The 16,073-nt window shown below is 44.0% G+C and overlaps 2 protein-coding genes across 2 annotated transcripts in view; one reads left to right on the plus strand and one right to left on the minus strand.

Moving 5' to 3' along the window:
* Positions 1 to 7,301: 7,301 nt before the first annotated feature.
* Positions 7,302 to 12,914, minus strand: SMIM20 (small integral membrane protein 20; the record flags this gene model as incomplete). The annotated part of the gene is made up of 3 exons (XM_081999692.1): positions 7,302 to 7,594; positions 8,920 to 8,976; positions 12,806 to 12,914. The coding sequence occupies 3 exons, from the start codon at positions 12,912 to 12,914 to the stop codon at positions 7,557 to 7,559; spliced, it is 204 nt and encodes a 67-aa protein (XP_081855818.1). The 3' UTR covers positions 7,302 to 7,556.
* An 819-nt stretch (positions 12,915 to 13,733) lies between these two features.
* The window catches only part of SEL1L3 (SEL1L family member 3), a gene marked incomplete at both ends in the record, with an annotated part of 37,164 nt that continues 34,824 nt past the window's right edge, over positions 13,734 to 16,073 (plus strand). The window contains one exon of the mRNA XM_081998972.1: positions 13,734 to 13,811. Coding sequence (XP_081855098.1) covers positions 13,734 to 13,811 — 78 coding nt within the window. The remainder of the gene's footprint in view (positions 13,812 to 16,073) is intronic.

Below are 16,073 nucleotides of genomic sequence, written 5' to 3' on the forward strand. Positions count from 1 at the left end.
TTTACAGCCATTTTCTATTAGCCAGGTCTGGTTCTTATGAGCCAATACTCAATGACACAGAGATAGGATGAATACAAATTTCTGAGCTTTTGAAAGGAACCAACAGCAGCAGCTGACTCTCCTTTCTGCCTGGGCTGCAGAGGCAGGTCACTCACAATGTCTTGGTAGTTCTAATAGACTCAGTCTTTCATTTTGTATACATTATGATGCATCCAGACAGAAAGAGTGTGAGGATGTCCAGGTACTTCTGGGACTTCTTTTGGAAAACATCTACCTAGCTGTAATTCTTTCCAGAAGAGCACACAAGAATCATGGCAAACTCTGAAGTAATGAGAAGTGGGGACACACATGAAAATTCCCAAAGTAGAATGTATCAGAGTATTAATCTTCCTACTTAATCAGGTAACCAGCTTGTCAACATGACAAAAATTCAGGAGATATATTCCATCTGGACTTTAGCAAAGCATTTGGAACAATGTCACCTGGGAAACAATTAGTAGCTGCAAGAATTGTAAGTCAAGTATGGAAGTAGCTAAAGTGGAAATGACAAATGGGAAGTCATTGGCCTGGAGGGATTTTACTGGTGGCATTCCTCAAGGAACTGTCCCAGGACAAATTTAATGTAATTGTTTGGCACAAAAATAGCAGTACACTAATGAAACGTTCTGATTAAACAACTTGGGAGTCAGTGTCAGTGCAAAAGAACAGCTGGAATGGTAGCTATGGGACAAAATTTAGCTGTGCTAAGTGCAATAGGGAATAATAACAAGAGTTTTTGGTATGAACCAAAAGCTTGTCAGCTGAAAACAACTAGGAGGAATTCTGACACATAGTAGTAGGATTGCCAGACTTCATGTATGGGAAATGCCTCCCTTAGATCCTCTCAGCTCCTTACTGGCTCTTTCAGGTAGTGGTGCTGCTGGCATCATTGCTTTGATCCAGAGGCAGAGAGAGGTAGGCAGGGAGCAGAGGCCACAAAATCACACAACTATTACTATAAAACACACAGAAAATGCAGGCAGAAGTAATACCCCACAAGTTCTCAATGTGGGACATGGGATTGTAGACTGAATTATAGAAATTCTTTCTTATATGGGACACCCAGCAAGCCTGTGTTAGCCACACGCAGAATGACTGTAAGAAGGACCATTGGAATGGAGCTCATTTCAGAAGCTACAGGCAGAGAGTGAAGATTCTGTTACTAAGATTACCTGCTTTCCAGGCTTCAGAGGACTCCTAATGGTGCTGTTCAGCCAAGTTATGAGTTCTTGTATGAACCTTCCTCTTACCTGTAGATGGGAGGAGAGCTGGATCTAGAGCTGACCTGCTACAACCACTGGCACACCCAAAGTCACATATAATAGACCAGGAAGCAAATACTTCTGGTTAATATCCACAGTGGTTTCTATTCCTCCAGGGTGGAAGAATAAATACGTTCCTAAACTGTGCCTGAGCCATCCAGTTCTGGGAGTGAATGGGTGACTGAGGACTCCTCCTACAGGAATTTCTGCTGAAGCAACGGGACTACCTTCCTCCTCTGCCCTGACTGGTATTGCTGATACTCACTGTACTGAATTACAGGAAGAGGTTGACAGAATGCTTGCCTCTTATCTGCTGGGGAGGAAACAGGAAAGAGGGAAAGAGGTATACCAATTTGCTCTGTGAGGAGCAGAGCCTATGAAGGCTGTATTCCAATGGATTTATGTCCCATGCCCCCCACGCTCCTGCCCATTCAACTGACCAGTATGCCCTGCCTCCTCTTCATATCCACCACCCTGTCTCCAAGGCGTTGCTCCAGGGCTACAGGAGGAACACACTTTTCCCTGCAGCACCCTCAGTTCTTCCTCACCTCCTTTAATGGCTACCCAGCTTCCCCTGCTCAGTACTTGCATCTCTCTTACAAGACTTTTAGCTACTTTTTTGGCATGCAAAGATCAGAAGGGAGGACCCATTGTTACAGAAGATATGGGAAGTGGCATGTGAAAATACTGAAAATTGCTGAATCTCAGAAAATTGCTAAGACATCTGGGCCAGTAACAAAAGCTGACCAATTTTCTGGTATTTTTATGCAACTGTAGTAACATTCATACTGGGTGGCATTTCAACTTACATGTAGAAGTTTATACTCAAATTTGGACATCTTCTAAAAAAACATTAGTATTGCGGAAAGCAGGTGAGGGGTTTTTTTGACTCTCAAAATATGAATCAGGAATAGTGTGGCCAGCAGGAGTAGGGAAGTGATTGTGCCCCTGTACTCGGCACTGGTGAGGCGGCACCTTGAATCCTGTGTTCAGTTTTGGGCCCCTCACTACAAGAAGGACGTTGAGGTGCTGGAGCGTGTCCAGAGAAGGGCAACGAAGCTGGTGAGGGGTCTGGAGCACAAGTCTTATGAGGAATGGCTGAGGGAACTGGGGTTGTTTAGTCTGGAGAAGAGGAGGCTGAGAGGAGACCTTATCGCTCTCTACAACTACCTTGAAAGGGGGTTGTGGCGACGAGGGTGTTGGTCTCTTCTCCCAAGTAACTAGTGATAGGACAAGAGGAAATGGCCTCAAGTTGCACCAGGGGAGGTTTAAATTGGATATTAGGAAAAATTTCTTCACTGAGAGGGTGGTCAGGCATTGGAACAGGCTGCCCAGGGAGGTGGTGGAGTCGCCGTCTCTGGAAGTGTTCAAAGAACATGTGGATGTGGCGCTTCAGGACATGGTTTAGGGGACATGGTGGCGCTGGACTAATGGTTGGGCTTGATGATCTTGAAGGTCCTTTCCAACCTAGTGATTCTGTGATTCTGTGAAATTCCCCTACCAGAGCATAGTATTTCAGCAGTATAAAGTCCTGGGAAATTTCAGAAGTTGTTTCCTTTTGGAAAAGACTCTTCAAAATATTAAGTTCTTGGAACCAAAATAACTGATTCTCACACAAATCCAGATCTATTTTTCCTAACCATGAAGAAAACTTCTCAAGCAAGAACCAAAATGTTTTCTAGACCATCAAACTCCCTTCCCTGTATTTACCTTCATAATGCCTTGCACGGGGGGTACTGCTACTGCTATTTTACAGATGCAATTGAAGCGCAAAGGCTAAATCACTTACCTGCTGCCAGACAAAAGTGTGGTGGAACAGGGAACTGCCCACAACAGTCCTAATTTCCAAGACAGTGTCTTAAACATGGAACCATTTTTCTTGCAAGGCCCAGAGAGTCTGCACTATGCACAAATACACCTCAGATCACAGGCTAATATGTGAAAATGAGAGCTTTAGTATGCTTTGGCCTCCACTTTGTTTTTTGCTCTCTCCTATCATACACTGTCCCCATGGAAACAGTGTATATTTTGCAGCACTTTCTCACAAGCTGGAAAATAATTTCCTTCCACTAGCAAACACACTGTTTGGGCTCTGTGGCACCACAGAAAAAGCCAATGCAGTTTTTCATTTACTGCTGTGTCTGCATGTTAACATGAAGAAGGTCAGTAGGAGTGTACACAGTACTGAGAAAATGAGTAGTTAATTATTGCTAGACTGCAAGAAGAGAAAATACATGATTTATTTTGCTTTAGAAAACTGCAGATGACAAGAACTGCTTCTTTTTCTGGACTGTTTTTTGTGGGAGGGCACATGCACGGTAAAATTTGCAACAATCAGTTGAGGCTATTCAATGTGCTTTGAGTATTACAGAAAAAAAAATCCCCTCTCATCAGTGGGAACAATCTCAATAAATGAAATACAATATGCAGCATTGTACCCATTTTTCTTGCTCATATGTATAATCTGGCAACTTGCCAATATCTTTTGCCATACTTACTCCTCCTGAAGTGTTTGTGCTTGAGGGTTTAATTGCATCATCAATAGTGTGTAGTGCTTCAAAACTAAGCTGCATTTAGACCAAAATGCCAGATTTGCTCTTCATCGCACAAGTTTTAATAATTTCAGAGCTTATCAGCATACAACAGCAGGTCTAAACTTAGTATAACCAGATTTTTCTGTTGGGATGTGAAAGCATTGTTTAAAACTTTTCTCCAGTCCTCCAAAGACTGAAGTTATATTTGCTGTTCATATTCCAGCTAGAACAAATAAGCAAAATGCATTCAGATTACAGAATAGATACAGTAACTGTTTTAAAAAGATTCTAAGGTGGCATTTTTATAAAAGTGTTTTTTTTCCACACTTTCTATCATAACAATCAGAACAGGTGGACCAAACCAGTTCCTCTGCAAAAGGCAGACTAGTCCTTCCCAAGTACTAATAATTATATAAAATTATGCATAATTATAAACACATCTAACATCTTTGTGTGATTGTGTTGAAAAAATAATAGTTGTTGTAGACTACAAAAGTAGAAAACACTCTTATTTCCAGAGCAAAATAAGGAAAGAGTCCTGGGGAACACAATTTGCTATACTCAACTTCACCTGTTACTGGGCAGCTAGGAGAAGGAGAGGTCCAGTATCCACGAGCAGAACAAAGCACTGTCACAAAGCCCAGAAAGCCAGCTGCAGGATTAGACTGCCCACGTGAGTCTTGGGCAAGTCTCCAAGGAACTGGCAAATGCCAGAGCAATCATAGAAGATTTCAGTGTAAATTCTGGAGAATTATTGCAGTATGTTCCTTGTTGACTTAACAGAATACCAAAGATTTGAAAAAGACATTCATTATCCTAACACTTTAAAGACATGGCCCATCAGCCCACTTTATTGGGTGGAGCATAGCAAGTGAGAGAAGTGATGATCATTAAAACCCATGTACACCATCTTCAGAGTTTAGAGTCACTTCAGTAATACTAAAGATTGTATCACTGCTGCAAATTCTGTACAGGCAATTACAAAACTTAGCAAGATTTTTTTTTTTCTCCACTGGAATGAACTAGAGATCATGACCAACAGACATGTACAGTTCTACAAATGCTAAATAGAGTCCATGTACTCAAATGTTTTGCAACATTTACAAAAGGCTCAGCACCTGCCAGCAACAGCCACTGTTCTGAAACCGTCTAACATTTTTAGGCAAGATCCAGACTCACCAAATTGCTCAACTTCACAGAGTAAATGAGTAGCAGAGATTGTCTTCTCTCCTAACTCCAAACTAAGTAATTTAATATCCTTTGTCACATCATTTAGCCTGAAAGAGTGGTTTAATAATTGTTTCACACTACCATGATGTATGTTTTTTAAACATTTGTGTCACCAAGTGACAGAAGCAGCATTATTGAACAATTCCCAGTTTCTCCTAAAACTCTTTGTTGTGCAACTAGTCAGTTATAGATGGAGTATCCGCATTTAAGCAATGCTATATTTCCACTGGAAAGGTATTTTAGACAAAACAACTTGGCTGAAACTATCTGATGCATCAGTATAATGTTTTGTTCAAGAAAACAGGAACCAAAGCTCCCTCATTTCCACAGTCTCATTGAAGAAAGGTTTAAGTGATAAAAAAAAATCTTTGTTATTCAGTTTAATTGATTCTTCTTTTCCTAGCAAACACTGAATTAACTTTGTGACAGTGTTGCTCTGTGCTATGCAGTGAAACTTCTGTCAATATCCCTACAGCGAATGCGTACACTCAGACTTCAGCCATCATGTGAAATCACCCGAGAACAAAAAGGAATCAAATATGGTAACATCTTCCCAGCAAGCAAGCAGAAAAAATTGTAATGCTTACAGTGATAATAGGAGACTAAAATAAAATATAAACTCAGGAGAGGAAATGAGTATCTGAGTGGGAGAGGAACAACAATGACAGGTAGAAAAGGAATAGCAAGAATGGCAGAAAAAGAATGGCAGTTTGGAAAAGAACGTTGTAAACATAAGTCTTTCCTCTGTCTTCTTGACGACACCGTGTGATATCCAAAAAAACCAAAGTAACATCCACTAACTTTATAAATAACACTCACTGCGCATACATTCTTCATAACATATATGATCCTGCAATGGTCTTTAAAATGTTGTGTACCGTAATGAAGTGCTAAAAATAAATCAAGAAAATAAGAGAATATATTAAATGTACATGTTACACCTGTACTCAAGAACAATACTGGTTAGGTTATAGACTGTAACTACAGCTTACAAACTGTTTCTTTTGAAATCTGAAAACACATAGTTTATTCAGAACCTGTTATTAAGACAGACATCCAGTTTGGGTAAAGATTTTCAGTAGGGGCAATCCTTTACTCGCCTGTTCTAGTGACCATTGTGCTCACCATGAAAAAGTGCTTTTAAAAAAAGATTCTTTAAAGTATCTGCTTTTCTACCCCAACATTTGGTGTTAACCTCCTCTATGAGGTGTACCAGTCAAGGTTTCGGCAGCAAGGAAGGCAGGCTGCAGGAGCTGCCCCATGCCAGCCACAGACAGTTCCACCTGGATCTGCAAAGGGCCCACTGCAAGACACAGCTCTGCCCAGTAGACAAGTCGGTGGCACCTTTGTGAAAATACTAGCCAAGCAAAGGAATGAGGGGAAAAAAAGAGTGAGAAACAGCAGTATGAACACCAAAGTCAGAAAAGAAGGAGGGGGAGGAAGTGTTCCAGGCACCACAGCAGATACTCTCCTGCAGCCCATGAAGAAAACCTCACTGGAGCAGATATCCACATCGCAGTCTGAGAAGGAGCCCACATCAGAGTAGCTGGGTATTTCCTGAAGGTACTGCATCTCATTAAGAGCCCATACATGAGCAGGGGAAAAGCATGAAGAGGAAGGAACAGAAGAACTGTTACAAACTGACCATGACCGCCATCCACTGCTCAGGGGATTGGTGGGGAGGAAATAGAGGACCCAGAAGTGAAGTTGATCCTGGAAAAAGGGAAGCAGTGGGAAGGTGTTAATTTTTTTCTCACTACCCAAATTTCTTTTAATTGGCAATAAACTACATGAATTTTCCCCAGGTTGAGCCTCTTTTGCCTGCAACAGCAACTGGTAAGCAACCTCCCTGTGTTGATCTGGGCCCATGAGCTTTGTCATCTTATTTTCACCCACTGTCCTGTTGAGGAGTGGGAATGTGGCTGGGGGGGGGCACCTGGCAGCTGGCCAAAGTTAACCAGCCACAACTACTTGCAAAACAAATGAAAAAATACACATTGGTTTAAAAGGAAGACATTTTAATGTACAAATTTACACTCACCGTGTTATATTTTCTGCACTGATCTCTCTCAGTATATACTTCTATCATGTTTTCACAATAAAACCACAAAAAGTAATTCTCAAACAAGGGAGGAAACTGCAGTGGTCTGCATGATTTATTCTATTCATAATTTATTCTACAAGTGTTTACAGATTAACCACAAAATTAATTCCTCTTCTCTTTTCTCAAGGAAATAAATATTTCATTTCTGAACTCAAGAATAATTTAGTGCTCTACAGTCTGTGCACTATACCCCTGCATCCTCTGTCAAAACTATCATGTTTTTATCTCTTGGGATTCCAACCAGTAGCGTTTGTTGTTCCTCACGAGCCCACATAGCATATTCAGAATTCTTCTCCAGCGACACCCAAAGACACACTTCAGTGAAAGCAGAAACAGCTGAAGATGTCCATCTTCAGTTTTGCCTTGCAATACACCCAGCTTCCAACATTACTTTCTTCCAAATGGATCAGACCACACTTTTAACCCTACAAATCAGAGAATACCAGCAGTTCATAACTAGACTGTTGGAGAAAAAAAAAACAACCAACCAACAATTGGTCTGCTACTCCAGTCTTGTGTACAAAACAATGAAAGAACCCAACAATTTCTGCACTGAACTCACAACTCTGCTTAAGCTTGCAAAAATACTTAGAAAGGCAACCTCATCTTGATCTTAAGCTTCAGACAATGGAAAAAATCTACCACTGCCATAGGTAAGGTGTTCCAATATTGTTGGAACAACCATCTAGAATTGCACCTTGCATTTGAATTTATTTAGATTTCACTTTCAACTAATGGATCTCATAACTTCTCATCAGCAGCTAAATTTAGATTAAAAAGTTGTACTGAGGAGAACTAGTCACCAAGTACCTGCATCTTGTATAAACAAGCCAGGCCAGTCCTCTTCAATGTTTAATAAAAAAGGCAGGTTTACCAGACTTCTATTTCACAATACCATTCCTACTCCTCTTCAGCATTTCACCACTTTTCTGGAAAGTAAGTCCTGCACAGATGATTTAACTGATGTGCATAGTAAGGACATGGCATTAATCCTATTTAGTCTTCCCCTGATGTTGATGTTAAGTTTTTCTAAAAATAGGAATACATTACCCTTTAACATACTCAGATATGAACTGTTTCATCAAAACAAGCATTCTCACATCTTTAAACGAGAAGTGCCAACCTTGCATAATGAATAGCCAGTTCCATTACCTATGAAACAATGACTATCAAAGCTAGTCTGCCATACTTCAATTTTATTCCCCTCGTATACTTTTCTATGCCTTCTACTGGCAACAGCAGGGATCAAGAAAAGCTATTAGCATTGCATTCCAAATTTTCCTTTATGTGTAATGGATTCCTGCCTCACCCCTCCACCCATGAGGCTGGAAAGTACTGACAAAGTGCTCATAAATTGTGCTTCAGCTGAGCTGTAAAGCAGTATTCCACAAAAACAGGGTGCAATAGCATATTTTTTTACAGCTACAGCCCAGCCCACCCATGGTTCCTGTTTGCTCTGAGCTGATTCAGAAGTTTATTTCTGGTGTGGAAACTGGCATCTGTTTAAGAAAGCGTGAAGGTAACAGAATCTCTGCAACTTTTCTTGGCCAGTTAAGTCAATTTAAAACAAGTTTTATTAAATCCATAGCTTTCAAGTGAAGAATTAGCCTGAAAAAAAAATTTATGGTAAGTTTATTATATATTCTTTGAATGACTTCTTCATTGTATTACTTAAATCCATATAAATATTCAGGTCTTCCTTCAAAAAGATCTTTAAAACAATCAATGCAAACACATGAATCAAGTATACCTGCAGGCTGAATATCCTCTTGAACAATACCAGCTCGGTTTATTGACTGTTCTTTCTCTGGAAAACAGAACAGAAAGGGCACTACTAAAAAAAAAAAAGATACCAGACATCTTGACTGCACCCAATAAAATAATACTGAAAATTTTTCTCATTCTGGATGCGACACAGTAGAATTCTAGTAAGTATCCATCTACACAATTTCTGACACTTCACTGAGAAACTAACAGCTAGTCTATTCTGAGAGATTACAAACAATAAGATAATCATCTTAAAGTAATGACTACTGTTTACTAAAAGATGCCAAAATACTTGCTATGATCCTATGACTTAAAAGAATGACTAGTACTTCCAGGAGCTATCACTCATATGTTCAACATAAAACTCTTCAAAAGATTTATTCTTTCCAGAATCAGTGATCCCCGTTTTCAGGCCCTGAAAGATCTTGCATCTTATCACAAGTAGATTTCATGACAGCATCTACAAAATCAGTGTAAACTTTGTGAAATTAAATATCAGAGGGGTATTTTCCATACAATGGGCCTGTCTCAGGCTCTTCTTTTCTGTTTGAAAGATTCAACCACTTCCAAGAAGAAAAAAGGACAAAACTATACCATTTCCTCTTATTAAATGCCCCCTTGACCTTCCTTTTTCCCTTCGAGTTAAATGCTTTACCACTGTGGTACGTCAAAGCAGGAAGTTAAAGCTCAGCTGGACTAGTCTTTTGCCCATACCACTGAACTTTTGAGGACTTCAAATAATTATAGGGTGCACATTCTCAGGGAAACTCAGAACATAAGCTCACCTTAAAACTGAAATTTTTCAGCATCCTATCCCACCGAGAACGCACAGGCACTACATGTTGTTAGGCTGTCTAGGTACAAGTCTAATGCTACTGGCGACTAGCGGGCACACCACAATAATCGATTCTACTTGCAAGGGGCAGGCGCTAGAGGTAGATCCAGCTTCTCTAGTTCACTGAGCATGGTAACTGCCATTCCACCCTTTTTAGCAGACAAAATCTCAGGGAACTGCCTAATTTCAAAGGAAAAAGTACAAAACCCAGATAGAGAAAACAGAGTAAACTAGGGCAAAGAATTAGACTTATTCTAGGACATGGAGAAGAAAGATATTTAGTCGTAGATGGAAACTAAGATCGGAAGAGGGGCAGAGACCAAAATGGGAATCAATCTGAGGGATGTGGGAATGCACATGGGGTGAAGAGAAAGAGCTGTTAACTGGTCAGGCAAAGAAACGAGCGCAGAGAAGCAGCAGACAAATATGGAGACAGGACACAGAACAGTCAATAGGGAGACTGGGGTGGGACCAAGAAACAACCTGGAAAATAGGTAAGCCAAAAAAACGACAATGAGGAAGAGCCAGTCTTGATGAGAGGACAACCACTTCACAGGATGGGGAAGGAGCCGAGTCTCACAGTTCAGCAAAATCATGAAATCCACTGTGAAAATGCCCCAACGTAAACCCAAACAGCAGCTGTCAACCCACTGTTTTCATTAATCCAAGTGGAAGATGTCTATGCTGAAGATGTCAAGGTTTTAACATGGCCACTAAATTACCCGTTTCATATGAGAAAACAGGGTTTTTTGAAGCTACAGACAGGAAAATATCAGAAACATACAAGCCAAGGTACTAAAAACCTAAAATAACAGCACTTCTGTATGAAATTAAGTCAAACCACTGCGTGCACAATTTAAGGTACATATTAATAATTTGATTACATACAGTTTTTCCAAGTATCTTCCATTTTATTTGTTAAACTGCTAGGAGCTCCTCTGAAGATGTGAAAGAATTGTGCAGAAAAGTCTTCTTCCTGCAAGTATCGTGCCTCATTTGTGTAGAATTTGGGAGATACACAAGAAAAACAAGATTGAAGAAAGAAAAGATACCATTTCATGTTTACATAATTGAAAGTCACTCCAGAGAAGTAAAATCCATTCTTGCCTTTTGCAGGATTACTATGTGATGCTAATCCAAATGTGTGACTTCAGACCCCGCGTACCAAAATGCTGAAATACTGAGTATTCACCATAGCTCAAGCTAATAGGGGGTGTGAGCTTCTATAGAAATTCTGTTGTCATACAGCTTACTAGACTGCACTCTGAAAAAAATGAAATCCTTTGTACCCCAAAGGTCAAAATACTTACACTCAAGTACCACAACTGTGAAATTCCATGTATTATGACAATGAATGCTTGTGCTTCTCTCATACCGCAACAATGAGTGTCAAGAAAAGCACATAGGAAATTAATAAAGGTGCAATCAAAGGAGAGTTTGAGCAGCATGCAATAAGTAAAGTTTAGAATCAGGTATTAAACAGCAAGTTTAGGCACTTGCTAATTGCGCAACACTGATGTGCTAAATGGAGATTTAAAAAAATCCCTAACCTGTTCATGTCATTCACAAGTACAAAAGACGACGTTGTCCACTAGTTCTGTTCCTTCCTTAACACTGAGTCACACTTCTAAAATATTTTTGGAAAGTGCACCATAAACAAAAACGACTTAAGAATAAAGTTTTCAAATGAGAACCCAGAAAACCTATCTTTATGGGCAGTTTCCAACTTCACAAACATAGCTTCCTTAAATAAAAACTTTCTTGGAAGTTAAATTTTACTTCGTCTTTGATGCAAGGCTAAAGTCCCTCCAAGAAGATTAATAAGTTTGTTACCCTTTCCCTTTTTTTTCCTTCCTAGAAATCTCTTCATTTGTCTCAGCATCTTCAAGTTATTGCCAACAGCTTGCTTAGCTTCATAAAATTTAAAGTGAGGGGATGAGACTGGTTTTACCAGCACTTTTTCCCACATCCTTTGCTCAAGTTAACAGACGTTTAGGAGTAGCAGGTGCTCCCCCCACCATTCCTGTAGCATGGAGCACCTGTTTGGAGCCACTGAGACTTCACACCCAAAGCTTCAGGTGCCTTCAAGTGCTCGAGAACTCCCTGGTTACAGAGTCAGTTGTGACCTTTGATGGGTTTTCTGTGTTTCTGGCAGGAAAATGGGGTTTTCTTCAGCAGTCAATTTCAGAGAAAATTCTGCAGACTGAGACTAGCTCTAGCAAATCAGTGCAACTGGTAAAGAATCTGTTACAACGTTTTAAATTAAACTTTTCAATTGCAGCTAGAAAACATCTCAAACAACTTATAAAACCATAGAATGGTTTGGCTTGGAAGGGACCTTTAAAGGTCATCTAGTCCAACCTCCCTGCAATGAGCAGGGACAGCAGCACGTTGCTCAGAGCCCCATCCAACCTGACCTTGAATGTTTCCAGGGATGGGGCATCTACCACCTCTCCGGGCAACCTGTGTTTCACCACCCTCATTGGGAAACATTTCTTCCTTTATGTCTAGTCTAAATCTGTCCTCTTTTAGTTTAAAACCATTACCCCTTGTCCTATTGCAACAGCCGCCGATAAAAAGCCTGTCCCCATCTTTCCTGTAAGCCCCCTTTCAGTACTGGAAGGCTGCAATAAGGTCTCCCCGGAGCCTTCTCTTCTCCAGGCTTAACAACCCCAATTCTCTCAGCCTGTCCTCAGAGAAGAGGCGTTCCAGCCCTCCAATTTTAACTTCTCTAACTGCATCTAAATCCTCTTAATCACGTCAGAGAACAGACAAAGGATATTATTCTTAATCACATGCCGGCCACTAACTTGAAACAAGAGTACTACGAGTTCTAGTTGGGGTTTTTTTGTAAGTATCTCCTAGGCGAGCAGAAAGCCTCTCGGGAGTGACTGACCCAGCGGCAGCCTGAGCACCCCCCAGCCCAGGCGCTCCCGCCGCCGCTCGGCCGGGACACAAAGGTGGCCACAGCGCCAGGGCCGGCCAGGGCCGGCCCCGCCCGCTCCCCGCCTCGCGCCCCCGCGCAGGGACTCACTGTACTCCTCCGGCAGGAGCAGCGGACGGAAGTAAATGGGGTAAAAGGCCACCCCCACCACGACCACGAAGCCGCCGAAGATACCGAGTGTGCGGGACAGCCCCACCATCGCCGCCGGCAGACACAACCCGGAAGCTTATGCGGCTCCCGCTTCCGGCACACAGCGGAAGCGGAGCGGTGAGGCACCTGTGGGCTCCGGTCTGGCCTGGCACGGCAGGAGCAACGCTGTGGAGGGCAGCGCCCCCGCGCGGGGCGGCGGCACACAGCCCCGTGCCTGCCTCCCCCCCCCCCCCGCGGTGAGGCGGGGATGGTGCCGTTACACACCCGTCGCGCTTCGTTATGTCGCGTCTGACCAGGCCAGCGGCGGCACTTCCCGGGCGTCCCCGGCGCCCGTCGTGCCGCTCACGGCAGCTGTGAGGAGGCCCTGCCCTGCGTCACCGCCCTGAAGCCACGCCGCGGCCGCGCGTCGCCCGCCAGCGGGACCGGGGAGCTACCCCGGGCGGGGGCCGCGCTGGCAGCGCAAAGCCGCAGCGTGAGGGTGGGGACGAGGGCGGGGGGAGCCACGGCGGAGCCCCCGGGCCACGCTGCCGGCAGGAGGGGGGACGCGGCCCTGCGCCGGGGTGCTGCCCGGGACGCGCCGCGCCCGGGACGCCGCCGCTGTTACTGGCGTGCGCGGCGGGGCCCTGAGGTGGCTGACGGCACGGCCGGCGGGCTCGGCAGCCCCTAGGGGTCCCGGCCCCCGGGTGTCGCCGGGCACGGCCCCTCGGCGCTCCCCGCTCCTCTCTGCACCTGCGGCGGCGCGGCGCCCGGCCCGGCCCAGCACTGCCCGGGCGGCGGCCCCTCCTCCAGGAAGCCGGATCTGCCGCATCCCTGTCGGCGGGGCCGGGCGCGCACTCGCGGCCGCGCTGGGCAGCGCCTCCGCGGCAGCATGCGGCCCCTGGCTGAGCCCTCCGCTGTGCCCCGCCGCTGCCGCCCCCCTCTGCTCCTCCTCCTCCTCCTCCTCACGGTGAGTGGCTGCCGGCCCCGCACCTGCCCCCGGCCGTGGTCGCGGCGGGGGCCCGGGCCGGACGGTGAACGCCGGGCGCCCCGCGGGCGGGGGCTGCCCGGCACCCCGCGGCTTGCGGCGCTCGGCCGGGCCGGTGCGGGGCCGCAGGTCGTCAGCGTAGGGCGGGGAGGGAGGCGCAGCCCCCGGCCCGGGCCCGGGCCCGGGCCCGGGCCCGCCTCTCGGAGTCAACCCGGCGGTTGTCCGGCCTGGCCCGGCTCTCCCCGCCTCCAGCCCCCAGGATTACGCTGCCTTATCGAGCTGGTGAACGTCAGGTCGTTAAATCAGAGTCTTGAAAAGCTTTCTGACCTAGGTGACGTTAAATTTCTGGGTTTGAAAGAAGGGGGGTGCCTTTGACATCTACTCACAGATGCACGCGTGAGTATCATGCCGCACAGGCTTACAGAAACAACTGCATTTTAGGGGCATCTACTAAACTACTTTTTCCTCTTTTATGCTGCTAAACTCAAAAGTCTTTGTATGCCTGTGCGATATTGATGCTGATTGGGAGCAGATCAGCACCCTTTTTTGGCATGTCTCCTTTTCACACGTCTTGAAATCTAGCATGACGTGGCAGGTGTTCACAGGTGAAGGACTATGATTATCTTCAGACTTTGTGCAAACAGGTGCAGTTTCATAGGGTTTCATGTGGAATTTCTGCAGGGGTGAACTCGGGGAGGGTCCTGCTGAGATCTTACTCCAGTGAGTGAAAGAACCGTTTCTCAGAACTTCTGTAATATTACACTACTGAAAATTTTCAGTCTCCTACCAATTGTTGTGACTGCCTCCCATAGTGATTTTTATTCCAACATCTGATGGGATGACTTGGGCTAACTCCTTCAGATTCAGCAAGTTTTAAGGAAAAGATCAAGAAAAAAAACTTTTACAGCTTTTCTGCCTAAGTTGCCCCACGGTTGCCTCTGTGTCTTTCTTGTTGAACTCTGCCTAGTTTATGGTAACGTTTTGAATCTAGCGTGGCTGGCCTCTTTACTGTGCTGGGAAACTTATATTTAAATCTTATAATCACACTTGTTGTGTAATGCTTTCATCCTTGCTCTCTGTAGTAAGAGATTATGCACAATTAACCCTCCCTTGTCTGAGATAATGGGGAGGGAAGAACTAGGGTTCCCCGGGTAGGAACATTTAGATAATATGTACGCTATTTATCATCTTAGGCGCTGGGGAGCACTGTGTAGAGGCAATTAAGTGGTAACAGAGACTCAGCCATGGTCTGGAGGAGTTTATGGGCTGCAGTCTCTGCCACAGCTGCATTGGTGTGGCGTAGCTTAGGGGTCTTTGCACTGTGTTCCTTACTGGATGAGCCTCCTAAAGGGTTTGTTAGGTGTGGTGTAACAGCAGACCCAGACATGCTTCGTGATTTTTTTGCAGCACGTGTCTCAATACTCAGGCACTGAAGAATACAAATAAAAGTTTCTTGAGTAGTTCTGTGGGAATCATTTAGCAGAACAGGGACTATGGGAAAGGCAGTTAAGACCAGCGTGGCTGAAGCTAACCTTATGCATCAGCAGTCACAGTTCATCATGCCTAAGTGCTTTAGGAACATCGTGTAGTTTGTTCTACAAGGGTTTGGGTCGCAGAGCTTACTACCTTGAGATCCCCACCACAAAATTTCTGCCATTCACTGGAAGTTGGATGGCCACATTCATACTCTGCTGCATCTTCGTTAACTAACTGTGCCAGACCCAAGCTGTCTTTGCTCCCATATCTGTGTGTTGGATAAACCCCTGAGAAAATTAAGCGCTGTCTGTGTGTATTTTGACAGTAAATGCGTGTATGTGGTAAGCACACAGTAGTAGCACAGTGCTTTGTAGTGTCTACCTGGTAGACTTCTAAATTTTATGATAACCACATGGCATTATTTTCATAATATATTACTGTCTTCCTCATGACGCAGCCCCCATATCACAAGGATTAAGCTGTTTACAAGTACTCTTTATTGTAAACTAAAAAAATACGTAAGAAGTATGAATGATAACCATCAAGTAGAAGAGGTTTAGAATAGTTTGTGGTTGCTGCTATGCACTTTTAATGCTTTTGGAGGTATCTACAACCAAAGAAGAGTTATGTAGGAAATGTAAAAGAGTTGTATCTTTGTCAAGCCAAGTTCTGAAAGATTTTCAAATTAGTATTAAAATTAAGGTTATCTCATCAACTTTTATATCATTTTTTGTGCATGTGTGTTATTACATGACATGGTGGTAACTT

The sequence above is a fragment of the Phaethon aethereus genome (genome assembly GCF_964289735.1).
Source record: "Phaethon aethereus genome assembly, chromosome: 4".
Taxonomy (NCBI): Eukaryota; Metazoa; Chordata; class Aves; order Phaethontiformes; family Phaethontidae; genus Phaethon; species Phaethon aethereus.